The 22,064-nt window shown below is 38.3% G+C and overlaps 1 protein-coding gene across 5 annotated transcripts in view; it reads left to right on the forward strand.

Annotated features, from left to right (window-relative positions):
• The window catches only part of VEZT (vezatin, adherens junctions transmembrane protein), a 64,236-nt gene that overhangs the window by 39,699 nt on the left and 2,473 nt on the right, over positions 1–22,064 (forward strand). For 3 of the 5 annotated variants that reach the window (XM_054719365.1, XM_054719367.1, XM_054719368.1), the window contains 7 exons: positions 1,206–1,481; positions 4,144–4,281; positions 5,100–5,247; positions 10,351–10,682; positions 13,266–13,459; positions 18,281–18,381; positions 19,902–20,109. In XM_054719365.1, the coding sequence (XP_054575340.1) occupies positions 1,206–1,481; positions 4,144–4,281; positions 5,100–5,247; positions 10,351–10,682; positions 13,266–13,459; positions 18,281–18,381; positions 19,902–20,109 (1,397 nt within the window). Of the gene's footprint in view, positions 1–1,205; positions 1,482–4,131; positions 4,282–5,099; positions 5,248–10,350; positions 10,683–13,265; positions 13,460–18,280; positions 18,382–19,901; positions 20,110–22,064 lie in introns of all 5 variants that reach the window. The other 2 variants (XM_054719364.1, XM_054719366.1) reach the window with 1 other exon arrangement.

Here is a 22,064-nt window from a genome sequence, read left to right on the forward strand (position 1 = left end):
AGTCGATAATCTTGTAATTATGTACACTGTCAGGTGGGTATGAGACTTACTGGGGTAATACTTTGTAAGTGCTATAAGTTGTCTAACCACTGTACTGCCCACCTTATCCTATATAATAAAAGGCTAATGTGCAAATTGACCAAATGGCAGAACAACCGGTCGCTATGACGCGCACTGACCACCAGGGGGCAGACACTCAACGCAGGAGCTGCCCCCTGGTGGTCAGTGCACTCCCACACAGGGAGGCTGCTCAGCCAGAAGCCTGGCTCATGGTTGGCGAGTGTAGCAGCGGTGGTGGGAGCCTCTCCCACCTCCACAGCAGCGCAAAGGATGTCCAACTGCCGGTTTAGGCCCCTTCCCTGCAGGGAGCAGGCCTAAGCCATCAGTGGGACATCCCCTGAGGGCATGAATTTTGTGCACTGGGCCTCTAGTATAAAATAATATTGAATATCAACTGTAATTGAAAAAAAAATTTCTCTAAGTCATTTCAGAAGGCACCAATTTCTTATGTCCTTTACCTAAACTTATTACTCAGGTTTTAATACCTAAGGACCATTGTCTAGTTGCTAGATATTTCAAAACTATTTCACATAATTTTATTTTAATATATTTTTATTGATTTCAGAGAGGGAGGAAGAGGGAGAGAGAAATAGAAACATCCACGATGAGGGAGAATCATGGATCGGCTGCCTCCTGCAAGTCCCCCACTGGGGATCAAGCCCACAAACCAGGCATGTGCCCTTGACCAGAATCGAACCTGGGGCCGAAACCGGTTTGGCTCAGTGAATAGAGCGTCGGCCTGCGGATTCAAGGGTGCCAGGTTCGATTCCGGTCAAGGGCATGTACCTTGGTTGCGGGCACACCCCCAGTAGGGGGTGTGCAGGAGGCAGCTGATCGATGTTTCTCTCTCATCGATGTTTCTAACTCTCTATCCCTCTCTCTTCCTCTCTGTAAAAAATCAATAAAATATATATTTTTAAAAAAGAATCGAACCTGGGACCTTTCAGTTCGCAGGCCGGCGCTCTATCCACTGAGCCAAACCGGCTAGGGCTTTCAGATGATTTTTTTTAATGTCATTTTTTAAGCCATATGTTACAAAGAAGCTGGAATTTTATTTATTTTAGGAAACCTAATTTACTGATAAAGTAACTCATCTTTCTCTTTTCTAATGGGTATTGTTTTTTTTTTTTTTCTCTCTGTTACAGGGATGTCTCAATGCTATTTGCCTTCATTAGTTTGCTTATTATGCTTCCCACTTGGTGGATTGTCTCTTCCTGGCTGGTATGGGGAGTGATTCTATTTGTTTATCTGATCATAAGAGCTTTGAGATTATGGAGGACAGCCAAACTACAAGTAACCCTAAAAAAATACAATGTCCGTTTGGAAAATGCAGCAGCAAATAGCCGAGCTTTTACTAATCTTGTGAGAAAAGCTTTACGTCTCATTCAAGAAACTGAAGTCATTTCCAGAGGATTTACACTGTGAGTTCATTTTTTATTTTATTTTTAAATAATTCTTTTTTATTACATAGTTAAAGTAGAATATTTACTACCAATTTTCATTTTTGTATTGCTTTTATAGGAAAAAAGTGGGTTTCTCTTTAGCACTTATTAAAGTCTATTAACTGCTCACTAAAGAAATAAATGTTAGATTTAATATGTAATATGATTCTGCTTATTCTACTTTGAGAAACCAAAGTGCTTTGAGAATCATGATTATGTCTGTGTGTTACCTGTAATTTTATGAGATAATGTAGAAAGAGAACCTACCATTGATACCAGCATACAGTTACCTAATAAATGCTTGTTTCCTTTACTTCCTGTCAGATACTCTCTTTCCTCTGTTTAATTGACAGCTGTATCTGACATGAATTCATTTTGAAAACTCTTGCCATGTATTAATAATATTCTTTAGGTAAATGTTAGCAGATATTATGGCACCAATATTGTCAGAATATCATGCAAGTAATGATATTTTACATTCCCACCATAAATTAAATATTCACCAGTCTAGCTGTAAGTGTATTAAGCTGCAGGTTATACTGGTTAGTTATTGCATTATTAAAGGAAGAGTTATATTTACTCAGCACCAGTTTATTATAGAGCAGATGTTCAAGTCCATACCATCTGGCTCTAAAGCTTGATTGCAGTACATCAGACTGCCTGCTGAACACTAGCAGGTGATAGTTGTATTGTAGTATATATGTAATAATTTATATAACCTTTGCAGTCTGTAAGTGGGAGAAAATATGATGAAGTATATGATGAAGAATAATTATTGCTCTTAATTATTGTTATATCTGGAAAATCATGAAAAGGGGAGCAGAAGACCCTTTGGTAGTCATCACATCTTTTACTGTGCTCTGCTCTAGAGTAGTACTGAAATGATCTTGGCATAAAAACTGTATCTGAAAAATCATGAACAGGGAAGTAGAAGAATCTCCAGCAGTCTTCACTCTTGTGTTCTGAAACAGTATTTTAAACAATCCCAAGACATAAGAGATGTTTCATTACTTTTCTTCCTGCTCAATTCAAAATGGAACAGTCCTCGGCATTTGTTTATTTTTGTCCTTCCATTGTTCACTTCTTTTTGACTGAGCAGAGCAGTTTTTAAGTTGTTTGAATATCAAGTTTTAAAAGTTAAAAATCACACTAAGAATAAGGGTGGCTTTTCATTCTTGACTTGCACAAGACTTTACTGAGAGAACTGACTGCTCAATGGTTAAGCAAAGTGCTGTGTGTTTGTTCATTTAATGCTTGGGCATGTATAGAGGATTCTGTGCCTTTTGTCATTGTCCACCTTTTAAAAACCATTATGTGTAGAATAGGCATGAAGAGCTAAATTGGGTCAGTTAGACATGATTTGCCTCCAGATTTTGACTTCTATCTATTCAGATGCAGACAGGCAGAAGAAATGTTGGGAAAAAATTGTGCTTCACTTATCTTCGTCAACTGGATAATTGATTGAAAAAATTATGACCAATAATAGATCTTGAATCATAATATTTTTAGTTTTTAAAATTCATTTAGTAAATAAAATGGAGTACAAACAATAGTGTCATATGTTGGAAAAAATGAGTACTGTTTTGTTTTACCTCGGTTTGTCTGCTCTAGCAAATAATTTAACCTTCTTTGCTTCATTCCTTTATTTTAAAATAAGCCAGCAGTCATTGTCCTGTTGTTGTTTTTTTAATAGGTTTCTAATGCCTGAATATATTTTAGTTTGATTTAACATTTTTAAAGTTTTGAGTTAGATGTCTTGTTTTACAAATTTGTGGTTATAGTGTAAAATATTTATAAATTCCAATATTTTGTTTTGTTTTTGGGAGAGGTTACTGGTTAGGTGAAAAAAAATACTCTTATCTAATAACTATTCATAGTTTCATTTATAAAAGCATAATGTATTATATGTCATTGTTTCAAATAGATACTCCCCACTTATCTTTTGGAAAGTGCTATGAAATCTGCTTCCTCTTGAACAGTTTTGAGAGTAGCTATGCAACTACATAGTAACCTTTACTTTGCCTTTCTACTTGCATTCCCCTGTTGGCCACTGGTCCTGTTATCTTTCTGCGGCCCCTACTTCATTTTGAGTAGGTAAGTGCCAGTGGCAGCAGGTGGGTAAGTCATTTTACCCTACTTTTATGAATGTACAGAATGCATTCTGTACAAGTGGCCAAAAATATGATTGATGAACATATATGAATGCATATTAAGAATATGAAAGTGTTTATAATTAAAGCTTTTATACTTACTATAAAGGTTTGGAAACTAAATGTAAACTAGTACCACTCTAGTATATATTTTAGCGAGTAGAGTGTCTATATTAAAAAGTTACATTTTTTTACATAAATATTCCTACATTTCTACTATATTTCAACTATAATGTTTTTGTTTCTTTATATCAGAGGAAGCCATCACTCTGAGATTTAAATTTTTCATTTGTTGTTTTCTGGTGACTATATATGTATCAGGGAAATGGCTATTTATAAGACCTGAGTGGGGTTACTTACAAACATTTTCTAATGAAAATCATGGAAAAGGATTTTTTTCTAAACTCAATAGAATTATGGATTTAGGAAACAAAAACTTTAGGACACCTGTACAGTTGTATCACATTTTACTTTTCAAGTTTGCTTGACAGGGTCAGTGCTGCTTGCCCATTTAATAAAGCTGGACAGCATCCCAGTCAGCATCTCATTGGTCTTCGGAAAGCTGTCTACAGAACTGTAAGAGCCAACTTTCAAGCAGCAAGGCTGGCTACCCTATATATGCTGAAAAAATATCCTTTTTTGGTCTAAATTTAAAAATAAGATATGTTTCCAGAGTGCTGAATATAGGTATTATAGTTGCATCCTGTAAAGTTAACTGTAAACTGAAATTGCTTATTTTGAAGCTAATTTCCATCAGCACTTCTATTTTAAAACTAGAAATGCATTCCAAGGGGGAAAGAAAGATAGTTCTTCTCTCGTGTGGTTCATTTTTAACAAGGAAAAAACTTGAAATCCCTCCCTTTACTGGTCCAAAGAATAAATTCAAAAGACCTGGCTTTGCTGGGCCTGGCTTTTTTTTTAAATTACTGAACATGGCAAATTTGTGTCATGACATGTAAATAAATCGGCAACAGGAAATCCTTCTCCTTTCACAAAACAAAGGACCTAGAGTCAGATCGGCAACATTTAAATTTTGGCCATATCAGTTATTGCCTAGGTGACCTTAAGCAAGTTTCTTAACTCTCTGTACCTTTCTTTATTCATTTTTAAAATGTCAATACTAACTCAATCTTACTGACTGTGTTTTTGTTGAAATCAAATGAGTTAGTGCATATAAAGTGCTTAGATAGTGTCTGACACAAAGAATACATGACAATAGTCACTTAAATTTACTAAAAAATTATTTCTATTAGTCAGGAAATAAAGGTATATAATATCTTTATTTTATTTAAGATTCATAAATAAATTATGAGTAAATGGAATGCAAAGATTACTTTTGTAGGTCGACACTCAACTACTGAGCCATGCTGGTTGGGCTGGGCAGTCTTAATGTACTACCTTTTATGTTTTAATGAAGACTTTGTTGATTGCCTTAACCTAATTTAACCTACCCCCTGAACTCTGAGAGTGACAATGTAACCAACTACATCTGTGTGGTGCCTTTTAAGGACCTGGGCCTTGGACTTAGTGAAGAGCAGATTTCAGAAGAGGAAGCACATAACCTTACAGATGGTTTCAGCCTGCCTGCATTGAAGGTAATCCATTGGTAGAATGGAAGGAAGGGCTGAGGAAGAGATAGATGTTCTTGGATTGTGCCTGTGCTTTTTGAACACAAATGGTGCACCTGTTCTCTTTTATTATTTGCTGATTACTGTTACTGCAATAACCTTACTGAAGTTTGTGAAGCTGCCTTTAAAAGTGGAGAACATCATAAAGATTGGAAAAGAAGATCCTTATAGTTTGATATCAAAATACTTATAATTTTTTTTTATTTTTTTAAACCTCAACCAAGGAATGAGAATATTTTTCCCATTGATCTTTTAGAGACAGTAGAAGGGAGGAGAGAGAGAGAGAAAGAGAGACATCCATTTGAGAGGAACACATTGATTGGTTGCCTCCTGCATGCAGCCCAACCAGGGCCAGGATGGAGCCTACAACCAAGGTACGTGCCCTTGACTGGAATCGAACCCAGGACCCTTTGGTCCACAGGCCAAATGGAGCCCTAGTCGGTTTGGCTCTATCCACTGAGCCAAACCGACTATGGCTCCATTTTGTTTTGAGACTGTATAAACTTCTATATCTTTAAATTTTTTATATCCATATAAATTTTCTAAATCTGTTTGTTTTTCTTTTCTCTTACTTGAAATTTGCCTTGACTTATTCTTACCCTCATTCTGACCCGTCTTACAACTTACTAAGCTAGAAACCTGCACACTAACCATTTTATCCCTCCTTTTACTCCTCACATCCAGTCTGTCAACATATTTTTGTGTCAGTTCTACCTTCAAAGTATATTTTAAATTTATCTACTTTTTCTGGGTTCTTCCCCACCATCCTAGTCCTGACTGCCATCACCTTTTACCTGAGCTGCTTCAATCGTTTTCTTACAGGTTTTTCTAATTCCCTAAAGTGGTTAGTTTCAGAATTTGACATACAAAAAGACTTTAAAATAATATATGCTTTGAATCAGTAATTCCACTTCTGCAAATCTTTCTTAAAGAACTTATTCCAAATATAGTCAAGCTTTATGTACCAAGTTGCTTATTAGCTTTGTTTACAATAGCGGAAATGAACAGAGCCTAAATGTATAGCAATTAAGGAATAGTTGCATGAATTTATGGAAAATCCACAGGGTGGACCATTGTGTAGCCACTACAGTTTGCTTTTGAAGATTTTATAAAAATTTGGGAAAATGTATGTTAAACCAGTGAAGTAATTAGCATACAAAAATGTATATACAGTATGACCACAACTCTGTTTTTACAAAAAGACTAATAGAAAATACCAAGACACCAATAGCTACCCTTTAGGAAGGTCACATTGTAGAAAATTCCATTTACTTAGAAATTCAGTACAATTTGAGATTAAAAGAAGAAAAAACGGATTCTGGAATTGAGCAAACCCAGATTTATATTTTAGCTCTTACACTAACTTTTGACCTTTAATAAATTATTATTTGAATTTGCCTCATCTGTAAAAAGGGCTACCATACCTGCCCTACCAGGTGTTAAATGAGAAGACATGAAATACCCACAGTGGAGCTTGTCATATGATGGGTACCATACGCGATAATAGCTATTATTATTTACACTTTTGACGTATTGTTTTTAAAAGCTTATTAAATCCTGGATTGTATTTCAGCTTAAGTATAGGCAGCAAAGAGAAAAAGTGACTCCCCTACAGTCAGACTTTCCAGGTTTGACTCGTTCTATCACTTGACGGTTAATGAGTTCTTGAGCAAATCCCTGTTTCTGTGTTTATAAAAATGGGATAATCATAATGCTTACCTCTGAGGGATTTGATATTTGCCAGTTCAATGCCTAGGGTAGAGTGGTTAATAAATGTTAGCTGATTTTTTTATTGCCTCTGATGGGATCTACTCTAAAATGTGAGGCTTGTTCTCTTTTATCTCCCCACCCTACTTCCAATACTGCTGGTTGTAGCTGGACCCTTTTTGCTCACTCATGTTGTTTTAAAGACTAACTTTAGTATTTTGATTTTTGCTTTATTTTGACATATAACTAATCTGTAACCAAACTTCATGTATTGCATTGTTACCAGGAATATCAACCTCTGAAAGAAGCCTTATCTTGGACCTATAGTGTAAAAATTGCTGGAAACCCCTATGATACTTAAAAACTATATTTTGTCTTGTACATTTGCCATTGTATCCAGAAGAAAGTTTTTTTTAACAGATTTTGTATAAATTTTAAAAGAAAATTCTCCAAAGAGCAACACTAATTAAAGGTTCTTTTTAATGTAGTGGAAGATGGTTTACAAATAAATCAGGACCTTTTGTTTACTTCTGTAATTTTCATGGTGTCCATAAAGAAAATACATTTTGGCTTTTTTTTTTTTTTTTTTCACCTATATTCCCTCAGGAAAACTTTACAAACCTGAGGAGACATATAAAATATTTAGTACAGAGTCCTTATCCCTTCTTCTTATTGTTTAAATTTTTAACTAGTTTTTAAAGTTGTTATGAAGTAATATATTTCCTGTTTTAAAAAATGAATCCACATTTTAAAAAATGCTTTACATAAAAATGTCCTATTTGTTCATAAATTATGGTTATCCCCTCATCCAAAGAACAAACAGAAAAAAATATATATAATTTTCAGTTTTGGTTTGATTGGATAATATGGTAGTGATTAAATTATAAATTAGTATTTTAAAAGTGGCAGTAAGCTATGCCCACTTGTTTTGGTTGCTGTGGCCAAAACTCGAATCATTCTTCATAACACTTTTCCTCCCATAAACAATTCGTCAAGAGATTTTGTCGGTTCTACTTTCACAATATATCCAGGGTCCAACTACTACTCACCTGTTACCACTAACCACTGTTGTACAAGCTACCATTAACTCTTACCTGAATTATTACAATAACCTCCTAATTGGTTTCCACTTCTACTCTAACCTCCCTATCTTCTCTCAACACAGCAGCCAAAATGGGCTTGTTAAAGCATAATCCAGATCATATAACTGCTGCTCAAAACTTTTCAGTGGCTCCTAGAGTAAAAGCCAGAGCTACCTCAGTGCCTTCATCACTTACCACACTCCTCCTTGCTAGTGTACCCCAGTCACACTGACCTTGTTCCTCAGATGTGCCAAGTCCTCTCCTACTAAATAACTGCAGTTCAACATCCTGTTCCCTAGAATTCTCTTCCCTGATGATAGTTTCATGGCTTAATTCTGGATCACACTTTTTTAGAGACATTCCTGGCCATCCCTCCACCTCTCCACCTTCCTAGCCCCCTTTACCTTCCCCCATGTATACACACATACAGTACACACTCGCTATTCCCCTTCTCTGCCAAGAAACTCTGTCTTTTACTTGTTATTGTGTATCCCACCCCCCCAATATATAAGCTCCATCAGGGCAGGGATTTTTTTTTTTCCACTTTTGTTCAAAGCTATATTATCAGCAGATAGAATAGAACCTGGTATATCGTAAGTGCTCAAAAAATACTTGCTGGCCCTAACCGGTTTGGCTCAGTGGATAGAGCATCAGCCTGCAGACTGAAAGGTCCCAGGTTTGATTCCGGTCAAGGGCATGTACCTTGGTTGCTGGCACATCCCCAGTAAGGGGGTGTGCAGGAGGCAGCTGGTCTATGTTTCTCTCTCATCGATGTTTCTAACTCTCTATTCCTCTCCCTTCCTCTCTGTAAAAAACCAATAAAATATATATACTTGCTGAAAGAACCAATAAAGGGATAAAGAAAATCATTATAGTCATGAATTTAATGGTTAAATAAGAATTATGAGGTAAGCCTGTTTATATTCAAGAATTCCTAGGTAAATGTCTCTAGCAATTTGGAAATTTGACCTTGCTTATTTAAAAAAAAGAAATTCAATGGTAAAATAGGTTTACATTAAATTATCTTATTATTTGCCTAATTTTAATGTTCATTTAATAAAACAGTCTAAATAATGTTCTCTTTCCTGGTTGTGAAAAATTGGAATCTAAATTTGTTCAATCCTCTTTGTTGTATTCCAATTCTTGTTCATAATAAATTGTTTCCTCGCATTTGTTTGTTTCTTTCTTTGTTTTGGAGATATTATCCTCCTCTAGAATAGGACTATACCTACAGAAATCCTTTGCTGCCTAATGTCAGGGGTTGTCTCTCAAGAATGGGTTTTGGCCCTAGCCTGTTTGGTTCAGTGGTTAGAGTGTCAGCCTTCGGACTGAAGGGTCACGGGTTTGATTCCGATCAAGGGCATGTACCTCGGTTGCAGGCTTGATCCCCAACCCATCGGGGCATGTGCGGGAGACAACCAATCGTTGTGTGTCTCTCACATCAATGTTTCTCTCTGTCTCACCCCCTCACTCCCACTCTCTAAAAATCAATGGATAAGCCGAAACCAGTTTGGCTCAGTGGATAGAGCGTCGGCCTGCGGACTCAAGGGTCCCAGGTTCGATTCCAGTCGAGGGCATGTACCTTGGTTGCGGGCACATCCCCAGTCGGGGGGTGTGCAGGAGGCAGCTGATCGATGTTTCTTTCTCATCGATGTTTCTGGCTCTCTGCCCCTCTCTCTTCCTCTCTGTGGAAAATCAATAAAATATATTTTTTTAAAAAATCAATGGAAAAAATACCTTTGGGTGAGGATTAACAACAACAACAAAAAAGAATGGGTTTTTTAATTTCTTGTGCTAGACACTCCTAGGTATGAACACTCTGGGACTGATTTTTATATTGTTTCTTTATTATTTCCTAGCCAAAATAATGGTGTAATTTTGAACCCCAAACTCTGGGTTCATCAATAACTCATTTCTTTGAACTTATATAGCTCTGTCATTCCTACTGTTTTCATTTCTCCTTTGTGTAAAATTTTAAAATAATTAATCCATATTTACTTCTAATAAATGTGTCTCAATCTATCAACACTTCCTTTCTAGATTAGAACCATACTAAGTTATATTCTGGTATTTCCTGCTATATTGGGATCAGAAGTTCCCATGTGCAGTGACTACATAATTTGATACATAATTCTTGGCTAATCTTAGAGTTAATTCAAGCTCAGCTATATCCATTACTTATGATAAAGTGGAAAATTTAAACTAGAAGTTAAATTTGTAGTTTGTTTTGAATGTTGGCCAATATTTTTTATTGATCTAGTTCTTTTTTCTTTTTTTTTAGGTTTTGTTCCAACTCTGGGTGGCACAGAGTTCAGAGTTCTTCAGACGGTTAGCCCTATTACTTTCTACAGCTAATGCCCCTCCTGGGCCCTTACTTACTCCAGCACTTTTGCCTCATCATATTTTATCTGATGTGACTCAGGGTCTACCTCATGCTCATTCTGCCTGCTTGGAAGAGCTTAAGCGCAGCTATGAGTTTTATCGATACTTTGAAACTCAGCACCAGTCAGTACCCCAGCGTTTATGCAAAACTCAACAGAAGTCAAGAGAACTGAATAATGTTCACACAGCAGTACGCAGTTTGCAGCTCCATCTGAAAGCATTACTGAATGAGTAAGTTTAGAAGCTATATAAGGAAATGTCCCCATGATTAGCAAGCTTCATTCTTGAGCTATTGTCGTTCTTGGCTTGTGTCCTAGCTAGAGAAAGGCAGCAAAATGGAGACATACAGCATGAAAGATGGTTTATACTTACAAATAGAGCAGAGAAGCATGATTTATAAGTACTATAATTTGGTACATTTATGATTTTTACTTTTCCTGATTTCAACAGACAACCTAGAAAGATAGGACAAAAGCAGATGTTCATTCTGTTTGAGAGCTGCAATGGAGAAGTTTACGAAGAATGAGTTTAACTCTCTTTAGGTAGGGCTCTTAAACTGGAGCCTGCAATCTAAGAGAATATCTGCCAACACTGGAAAAATAAATTATAAGAGGCGTTGTTATATATAGTTAAGGAATAATACATTGCTATTTTCTAAATAAATTCAACAGATTTGGACTCTTTTTCCATAGCATAGAACATGTATTTTGATCCAAGTTAGATAATACAATGTAGGGTCCATATTAGGTGATCTACTTTGCATGGAATTGCTGGCACTCTGCCTTGGTAGCAGGTATGGTGCAGAACACAGACTTGTAGTATAGGACTGGATCAGATGAATGGTTGGGTTCATGTTGTGCTGGTAATCAGGAAGGTCATCAGAATTTAATGGGTTGATGTGATCATAGTTTAGGTACTTTACCCTGGATAGCAGGCAAGAAGTGGAAGGGAGAGGCCATTAATCAGTTTTGTAAGACCAAAAATAAAAATGAGTCAAAAAGACTTGAAGTCTCAGTAAAATCAAAAGGCTGGTTTACAGGACTGAAGAAGGATGTGTACAAAGATAGGAAGTTAAGGTCATAAAGACATTTTGAGAAAAATTTTCACTCATCAGTTCAAGGTTTGGCATTAGGTATATAAGGCTGATGAAAAGCTTAGGGCATAAGAAAAAATTAAGACACTATGAGGCAGGAATGTTCCAGTGGTCTGTAGCAGCTATTCCAAGAAAGCAGGTGAATGCTAACCTGACTCAGCTCTGTCTGCCACAGGGAATATGGGAGGTGAGGCAGTCTCAAGGTGAGTGTGTGGCAATGGTTGAATCATCAGAGGAAATATAATAAAAGGCTAATATGCAAATCGACCAAGCGACCAGTCGCTATGACGCACACTGACCACCAGGGGCAGATGCTCAACTCAGGAGCTGCCCCTGGTGGTCAGTGTGCTCCCACAGTGAGAGCGCAGCTCAGTCACAAGCTGAGCTCACGGCTGGTGAGCACAGTGGCAGTGGCGGGAGCCTCCACAGCAGCACTAAGGATGTCCAACTGATGGCTTAGGCCCGCTCCCTGTGGGCCTCTAGTATATTATAATGAGAGAAGGTGGGTCAGGGAAGGAAGAGTGCTACACTGTATAGATATGAAAATGAAAAAGAGGGGCTTTGTACCTTTGTCAGGAATTGTGGATTATGATGGGAAGTATGTTCTCTATTTAAAAATGAAATATTCTATATCTTAACTAGAGAGTATACCATTCATTAGCTATCATATATGAATGCTCTATAGACTGCTACACACAACTTTGAAGTGTTATCTAAAAATTGTTTGTGTTTCACTCCTTTACCCTTGTTCCCTTTGCTATTCTCACCCTCACTTTCTACATGAGGACATTAACCCTTTAACTGTTCTTCCTCCAGAGTGCTCAACTGCTAGATGATTCCTGAGGGCATATATTTGCTTTCTCACTTAATCAAAAACCTTAACTGGTTTCAGAATATAGCAGCTTAGACTGACATCTGTATAAAACATTCTGTAAAAAAGGTTTGCCATAATCTGACTACAGTCTGCTTTTCTGTCTTGATTTCTCCTTTTCCTTCAATCCCGCCAAACTGTATATATTGTCATATGCCCACAGGGAATATGGGAGGTAGGGTAGAGTGACCTTCCTCATCTTTTGTACATGCTTCAATTTTATCCCTCCTTCGCTGCTCCCTCAAAAGAACCTCTTCCTTAGCTACTCCCTACCTGCCCCATTGCTGGTAGCAATGTTCCCCTTTTCTGAATTCTTATAACACTATCTTTTTATCTCTCTGGTATACTTTTGTGCCTGGATTCAACCCAGGTTTACAGTTTATCAACTATATGACTCTGAGCAAGTTTCTTGAACTCTCTGGACCTAATTCCTCATCTGTAAATGAAATAAAATATTATGACTTTTTATGATAATTGTATTTTATATACATGTATAATTTCTCTGATTCAGTTATGTTTCTTATAAATAGAAGATGGGTTTAACTTGTCCTTTCAGTTCATGCCTCGTATATATGCAAACAATATTTGTGGGATAAATATATGACACTATTTATAAGCTTTTTAAAAAAGTGGTATAAAATACACATAAAATTTACCATTTAATCATTTTTAACAGTACAGTTCAAGGCATTAAGTATATTCACATTGTTGTACAACCATCACTACCTTCCATCTCCAAAACATTTTTAATCTTCTAAGCTTATTTCTTAAATAAGCCTTATAAATGATAAATTTTCCATTTTATATTTTAGAAATCTCCATGGTGAAACTGTTTTTCTTTATTACTCAGGGTAATAATTCTTGAAGATGAACTTGAAAAGCTTGTTTGTACTAAAGAAACACAAGAACTAGTGTCAGAAGCTTATCAAATCCTTGAACAGAAATTAAAGTTGATTCAACCCCATGTTCAAGCAAGCAACAATTGCTGGGAAGAGGCCATTTCTCAAGTGGACAAACTGCTACGAAGAAATACAGATATAAAAGGTACCTGGGAGAGATTTCTTCCATATATTCCTCTGCAGTTAGGATTTTATTAGGTGTATTTCTTCTCTATGATGAAACTCACTTGACAAACCTTTAGTTTACTAAAGAAAAAGTTGAACTTATATGGCCCTGGCTGGTGTAGCTCAGTTGGTTGGAGTGTCTTCCTGTACACCAAAAGGTGGCAGGTTTAATTCCTGGTCAAGGCACGGGTTCAGTTGCGGGAGACAACTGATCTGTGTTTCTAATTTTTTTAAATTGAACTTATATGTACAAATTAACACTGAATATAAAGTCTTGGCTCTTACTAATAAGAAAAGCAGCCCTAGCCAGTTTGGTTCAGTGGATAGAGAGTCGGCCTCCAGACTGAAGGGATAGATTTTAATAATATTATTTATTATTAGAACTTTCAGAATCTCTTTTCCAATTACAGTGATGATGAATTTGATATTCATGGGCCAGAAATTGAGTTTTGCTTTTAAGATAAAATTTTTACTTTAGTTATTTAGAAATCATATATAAGTGTTACAATAGGTAGCACTATGTATTTGTTATTAGGGGTCTGAAATGTATTATTTAAGAGTAATACTGCTAGGTAAAAAGACAGTCTTGAAATTCTCCACAAACCTGCTTTCATTTAACCCAGATTTTAAACTTTGTTTTACTGATCTCACCAATTTCATTGTAAATGTTTGGAATATTAATTTTTAAACTTTGCTATAAACCACGTTTATCCCTTCCACCTTTATGATGAATAACAGAAATTGTATTTCTGCCAAAGATGATTAATGCTTTATCATTCTGTTTCATTGTTTTGTTTACAACTAGATCTGTAATACTTCAATGTTTTAAATATGCTGAATAAGTCCTTAGATAGTAAAAGTATTTCCTTTGAAAAAAGGAAATATTAATATTACCAATAGATTTCCTTTATGTCTCAAATATAGTGAATACTTTTTCCTGCAAAGGATAATTTTGTGAAGGATTATTTTAAAATATATTTTTACTGATTTCAGAGAGGAAGGAAGAGGGAGATAGAAACATCCTCCTATATAATAAAGGGCTAATATGCAAATCAACCGATCAGCAGAACTACCGGTCACTATGACACACACTGATCACCAGGTCGCAGGCGCTCAACGTGGGAGCTGCCGTTCAACCAGAAGCCGGGCTCATGGCTGGCAAGCACAGCCGCAGTGGTGGGAGCCTCTTCCGCCTCCTCGGCAGTGCTAAGGATGTCTGACTGCCAAGTGGGCCTAAGCTGTCAGTTGGACAGAGGGTGCAGGCCCCCCTCCCCTGCCTCAGTGCACGATTTTTGTGCATCGGGCCCTAGTCAATGATAAGAGAATCATCGATCAGCTGCCTCCTGCATGCCCCCTACTAGGGATCGAGCCTGCAACCAGGTTCATAGGTTGGCATTCAACCTCTGAGCCACACTGGCCAGGCTTACCAAGGATTTTTAATAGGTGCAGATATTTATGCATTTAAACTTTTTGAAATGACCCAAGTCTAGAGCTTTTGAGTACATTTTCTATAAATAGAATTACCATTGGGTGTTAAAAGATGCATCACACTCACTTCTCCTTAGCGTACTATGAGATGTTGACTCTTAGTCACTCACTTAAACATGATCGTTATAACTGTCTCCAATGCATTGGGCAAGTGATAAGCAATTTCTTAGTTATGCTCTGTATATGTGGCTTTTGCTCTATATAATAATGATATGAATAGAAGTAATTCACAAACTTTTCTCACTAAAATGCTCATAATGGCCATGGCTACACAACTTTAAAATGTTCGTTTGAGCCTTAGCTGGGTGGCTCAGTTGGTACACCAAAAGGATGTGGGTTCAATTCCTGGTCAGGGCACATACCTAGGTTGTGGGTTCGGTCCCTAGTTTGGGGTGCATATGGGAGATAACCGATGTTTCTCTTTCACATTGATTCTCTCTCTCTCTCTCCATTCCTCTCTCTAAAATCAATTTTTAAAAAGGACATATATTCAGGAGAAGATTTTAAAAAATGTTCGTTTTCATTTTTTAGATGCAGGTGCTTTAGTTAGCTGTATCTTGTAAAGTTACTTCAAAATTACAGGAATATTGCAAGAATAGTTCACAATACTCTTCATCCAGATTCCCCAGTTGTTGACATTCTACCACATTTGCCTTATCTATGTATCTGTATGTAAATTCCTTTGGTGATATTATTCTTAACCATTTGAGAGTAAAGATGCAGGCATGAAACCTCTTTACCTATAAATATTTCTGTTTGCATTTTTCTAATGTCCAGGTCCAGATCACACATGGCATTCAGTTTAGGTGATCCTTATTCTCCTTTAGCCTTTCTTCTCTTTCATTATAAGTATTTTGTGAAAAGAATACTTTAAGATTATGTAAATACCCTTTCCTCATCAAAATTTTTCCCACTGTTAAGCATACACACACCAAATGACTCAGTAATATTATTCCTAGATATTTACCCAAGAGATATAAAAGCTTAATGTTCACACAAAAACCTATACTCAAATGTTTATAGTGGCTTTATTAATAATCACTAAAACCTAAAAGAAGCTTGTGCCCTTCTGCTGGTGAATAGATAAATTGTTACATCCATCCATATAATGGACTACTACTTGGCAATAAAAAAGAAATAAACTGATACATCAATAAGATGGAGGAGCCTAGCCAGTTTGGCTCAGTGGAAAGAGCATTGGTCATAGACTGAAGGGTCTCATGTTGGAGTCCAGTCAAGGGCATATATCTCAGTTGCAGGCTCGATCCTCGGCCCTGGTCAGGGCACGTGTGGAAGGCAACCAATAGATGTGTCTCTCTTACATCAACGTTTCTCTCCTCTCTGTCTCTCCCCCTCCCACTCTCACTAAAAAAAAAAAGATCGATGGAAAAATATTCTTGGTGAGGATTAACAAAAAAATAATAAGATGGAGGAATCTCTAATGCACTATGTTAATCAAAAGAAGCCAGACTTAAATCACCATATACTATATGATTCCATTTATATAAAACTAGAGGCCTGGTGCATGAAATTCGTGCAAAGGGGGCGTGTTCCTCATACCAGCCTGCACCCTCTCCAATCTGGGATCCCTCTCACAATCCAGGACTGCTGGCTCCCAACTGCTTGCCTGCCTGCCTTCCTGATTGCCCCTAACTGCTTCTGCCTGCCAGACTGATCACCCCCTAACCACTCCCCTGCCAGCCTGATTGATGCCTAACTGCTCCCCTGCCAGCCTGTTTGCCCCTAACTGCCCTCCCCTGCAGGCCTGTTCACCCCTAACTGCCCTGCCCTGCAGGCGTGGTCACCCCTAACTGCCCTCCCCTGCAGGCCTGGTCACCCCTAACTGCCCTCCCCTGCAGGCCTGGTCTCCCCAACTGCTCTCCCCTGCAGGCCTGGGTCCCCCCCAACTGCCTTTTCCTGCAAGCCCTGTCGCCCCCAACTTCCCTCCTCTGCCGGCCTGGTCACCCCTAACTGCCCTCCCCTGCAGGCATGGTCACCCCCAACTGCCCTCCCCTGCAGGCCTGGTCCCCCCAACTGCCCTCCCTTGCAGGCCTGGTCCCTCCCAACTGCCCTCCCCTGCTGGCCTGATCGCCCACAACTGCCCTCCCTTGCAGGCCTGGTCCCTCCCAACTGCCCTCCCCTGCTGTCCATCTGGTGGTGGCCATCTTGTGTCCACATGGGGGAAGCCATCTTTGACCACATGGGGGCAGCCATCTTGTGTGTTGGAGTGATGGTCAATTTGCATATTACTCTTTTATTAGATAGGATAGAGGCCTGGTGCATGGGTGGGGGCCAGCTGGTTTTCCCTGAAAGGTGTCCCAGATCAGGGTGGGGGTTCCCTTGGGGTGTGGGCAGCCTGGGCGAGGGGCCTGTGGTGGTTTGCAGGCTGGCCACGCCCCCCGGCGACCCAAGTGGAGGCCCTGGTATCTGGGATTTATCTTCTCTGATTGAAACTTTGTGGCCTTGAGCGGAGCCAAGCCTCCTGCTTGCTCCATGGCCGCAGCCATTTTTGTTGGGATTTATTTATCTTCTATAATTGAAACTTTGTAGCCTTGAGCAGAGGACAAAGTGTGCAGGAAGCTTGGCTTCATCCATCGCTGGGGACAACTCAAGCCTCCTGCTCTCTCCAGCTCCGTGGCTGCCGCCATTTTTGTTGGGATTTATTTATCTTCTATAATTGAAACTTTGTAGCCTTGAGCGGAGGCTAAGGCAGGCCAGGGTGTGCAGGAAGCTGGCTTCCTCCATTGCCGGGGAAACCCAAGCCTCCTGCTTGCTCCGTGGCCGCAGCCATCTTGGTTGGGTTAATGTGCATGCTCACTCCTGATTGGCTGGTGGGCGTGGCTGGTAGGTGTGTCAGAGTGATGGTTAATTTGCATATTGCTCTTTTATTAGATAATATTCTTAAAATAGTAAACTTTAATAGTAACAGAAAACATATCAATGGTTACTGGGAATTAGATATGGAAGGAAGAATATGGTATAAAGAGGTAGTATAGCCAAAACCGGTTTGGCTCAGTGGATAGAGCGTCGGCCTGCGGACTGGAAGGTCCCGGGTTCGATTCCGGTCAAGGGCATGTACCTTGGTTGCGGGCACATCCCCAGTGGGGGGTGTGCAGGAGGCAGCTGGTCGATGTTTCTCTCTCATCGACGTTTCTGGCTCTCTATCCCTCTCCCTTCCTCCCTGTAAAAATCAATAAAATATATTTTAAAAAAATGGTAGTATAAATAACTATTTTGAGGTGATGGAACTGTTCTGTATTTTGGTTGTTAATCAGATATTCACTCGTTTCTGTGTGGCTTGTTTCTTTTTAAGGCAAACCTGAAATAGCATGTGAAAGCCCACGCTGTACTGTGGTACCCGTGCTGCAGCCTACTCTACACATTGCAGATAAAGATCCAATCCCTGAGGAGCAGGTAAGGGTGAAAATTGCTTTTGTTTCCCATAAAGGAGAGTTTCACATATGAAACTTACCTACTGCTCTCTGTAAGTGACATTGTTGAATTTATGTTTCTAATGAGCTTCAAAATCACAATATAATGTATTGAATATATATCAAATCATTAGTTCTTAGTACCTTGAATTTTAATCTATTTCTTAGACATTTAAAAGTGATTAAGCACATTAAAAAATAGTGCCTTGGCCGAAACTAGTTTGGCTCAGTGAATAGAGCGTTTGTCTGCGGACTGAAAGGTCCCAGGTTCGATTCCGGTCAAGGGCATGTACCTTGGTTGCAGGCACATCCCCGGTGGGGGGTGTGTGCAGGAGGCAGCTGGTCGATGTTTCTTTCTCATCGATGTTTCTAGCTCTCTGTCCCTCTCCCTTCCTCTCTGTAAAAAATCAATAAAATATATATTTTTTAAAAAAATAGTGCCTTGGCAAAGGTACCTTTCTGAGATGATGGAAATGTTTTTATCCTGATCTAAGTAGCGGTTACCACCATGTATACATATCTAAAAATGTTATACATTTATCTTGTGCATTTGACTACATTTATGTTATGCCTCCCTTTCAATATTGACTAAGATTTCTTTTGCTCAAGAAGTTTTCCTTAGGTCATATAGTCTATTCAGTATCCTTAATTGCAAAGGGAAACCAACCTTACTTAGTTTAACAAAGAAGAAATTTAAAAAAAAAAAAACATTAGATACCTCACAGAACATTCAGAGGGCCAGGTAATCAGGCTTGAACCAGGCTGGGGTAAAAGGCTAAAATCACTCAAAAGAACTTTTACAGTGGCAACACCTCTGTAAGTCACTGGGCACAGACATTGTCACTTGCTCCTTCAACGCTACCTTCAGAACCTCTGCCTCTGGAAACTTTTCTGCCACCATTCTTACCAGAGTGGATTCCATGAGATGCCTGCTTCTTTTATAACATACTTCTGAATCAGATCTGATCCAGATACATCTGATTAGAGGATCCCAGTTGTTTGCCTCAACCATAACTGCAAGGGAGTCTGGGTAAGCAGGGATCCTTCCATCTGCCTTAGCAATATGGAAAGCCATAGATGAGGTGTTCCACAATCCTAGGAATAGTGTTCAGACTTCCTGGGACCTCAGAAAGCACCACAAATTCTAGCACAAGAGGACTAACATACCTGACCACCTCCCCAACCACCAGCCCGGCTAATTTTGATTGGTTTTGACAGAGCTAATCACTGTAGTCTTTACTACGTCTGTAGAATGGTATCAGAGTAGAAAAATAACGATTGAGTTATTAAAATTCCTTATTTAAAACCCTTTATAGTATCAAATTAAGTTTTTTTTAAGATGTCCACTTATCTATGTTTGCTTTGTTTACCCATCTGTGTTTTACTGACCTGTGCTAAGAGCCCTCCTTTTTTAATCTTGGAAAAGGGTAGGTGCAAATAAATGAATACTGCTAGAAAATTATCTGCTTGAAGTAAAGTTCTTTTTCATTTATTCATTTTCAGGAATTAGAAGCTTATGTAGATGACTTAGATATGGACAGTGAGTTAAGAAATGATGATTTTTATTACTTGTCTCAAGAAGACAAAGAGAGACAGAAGCGTGAGCATGAAGAATCCAAGAGGGTACTCCAAGAATTAAAATCTGTGCTGGGATTCAAAGCATCAGAGGCAGAAAGGCAGAAGTGGAAGCAACTTCTGTTTAGTGATCACGGTAAGCACTGACTTCAGAGTAAAAGGTTATTTCAGTGTAGGAGATTTTTCTTTAACTGAATCTTATTTTGGTTACAGAATTCTTATGACTCTAATTTTAGGGACCCACCAGTAAGTATAGTACTTTTTCTTCTAGACACAAAATCAATTTGTTCAATTAAAGAGTAGGTATGTAATGAAATGGGATATAAAATCACACTTTTCATCAGTTATTTGATTTTTTGACTGAATTTGTTTTGGAACTGACAGTGAGTTGAATAAATTAGAGTGTTTTCAGATTTTGTGTATTTGATATTCTAAACTCTGTTCTCTTTTTGTTGATATTTTAAATACCTCAGTGAAACACAGATAATTGGGTTCACTATTGAAACAAATGAACTAAGACCTAGGCCCTTAGCTACATCATTTCGGTTACTCAGTGATTTGAGCACTGTAGTGGATGGGAGTTGAGGGCCTGCTTCTGTGCACAGTTTCCATACTTGGATTTGGACAAAGCTGGATGACTGGTTATACCTAAGATTAGCCTTAACTCCCTTATGTTTCCCACTCGTCTTTAGTTGAACTTCTTGGGAGGCAGGGAAGGGAATGAGGGGAAGCTTAATACTTGATAATATTAAACTAGCTAATTTCTAGATGAAGAATTAATTTCTAAGAAGGTAGAAGGACTTCCCTTCTATTTTAGAGTATGTAGAGCCTAAAAATCAGTTGCCTTCTTTTCCCTTTCTCTTTTTCACTCGAAATATATAAATTAGTTAACTTCTGGAAAGTTCCTCAGGGTCCTCTTAGGAGCCCTACCATTTTGATTCTCCTTTGTCCACACGTACATTTTTTTATTTTATCCTTCCTCCTCCTTTCCATTGACCTTTTTTTGTAGCCCAGGTCCTCATTAGATTGTGCTCATGTATTATAATAGCCTTAGCTGACTTGCATTTTCAGTATCTTTGTCTTCTAAGCCATCCTTAGAAATAGTATCTAAGCTTCGAAGATAGCTTCTATCCTTGCAAGCTCTAGATTTTTCTCAAACAGCACATTGACAATAGCTCTAAACTTAAAAACCTACAGCAGCCCTGGCGGGTTTGGTTCAGTAGATAGAGCATCGGCCTGCGGACTGAAGGGTCCCAGGTTCGATTCTGGTCAAGGGCACATGCTTGGGTTGCGGGCTCAATCCCCAGTGGGGGGGGCGTGCAGGAGGCAACCAATCAATGATTCTCTCTCATCATTGATGTTTCTATCTCCCTCTCCCTTCCTCTCTTAAATCAATAAAAATATATTTTAACAAACAACAACCAAAAAACCTACAGCAGTGCCCCCTTTTTTATTGTATTACATCTAAACTCCTTTTCCTGGTGTTAAGCCTTTCCATCATATGAGTCCATCATACCCAATTATACGTATGTCCCACTATTTCTAATATAGATATCTTCCTCCAGTTATATTTATCTAATTAGATTATGGTTCCACAAATTTGCTATTTTTATTCATGAAAGACATTCATGCTCATCCCTTTACTAGACATTTCTCTTCTCCAGGCTGTCCTCTCCACCAGTCTCCTCTGTGAATCCTCCAGCCCTGCCGCCTTTCCTAGCACTGCAGACCCTCATGCCAGAAGGGCACTGTAGCAAAATGAAAGCAAGTCTGAGCAGCAAAGCATATAGGAGATTAGGATCTTCCTAGAAACAGCAGTAAAAATTGAGTTCCTGTTACCTGCTTATATATTGGGCCTACATAAATCAGAGATTAAGAGCATTAATGTTTTAGGCACTGTTATTTTCTATGCGTTGGATTTTTTATTTTTTATTTTTTGGTCTCTGTAATATAGTCTCCTTAAATAAGGGTTTTATTATCCTTCATAGTATTCATTCAGCAAATTATTTGTTCAACAAGTAGTTCTTAACACATTATTCATTGTTATATATTCCTAACACATAAATCAAGAGACAAAAATCCCTACACTCC

The sequence above is a fragment of the Eptesicus fuscus genome, chromosome 7 (assembly GCF_027574615.1).
Source record: "Eptesicus fuscus isolate TK198812 chromosome 7, DD_ASM_mEF_20220401, whole genome shotgun sequence".
NCBI classification, from domain to species: Eukaryota; Metazoa; Chordata; class Mammalia; order Chiroptera; family Vespertilionidae; genus Eptesicus; species Eptesicus fuscus.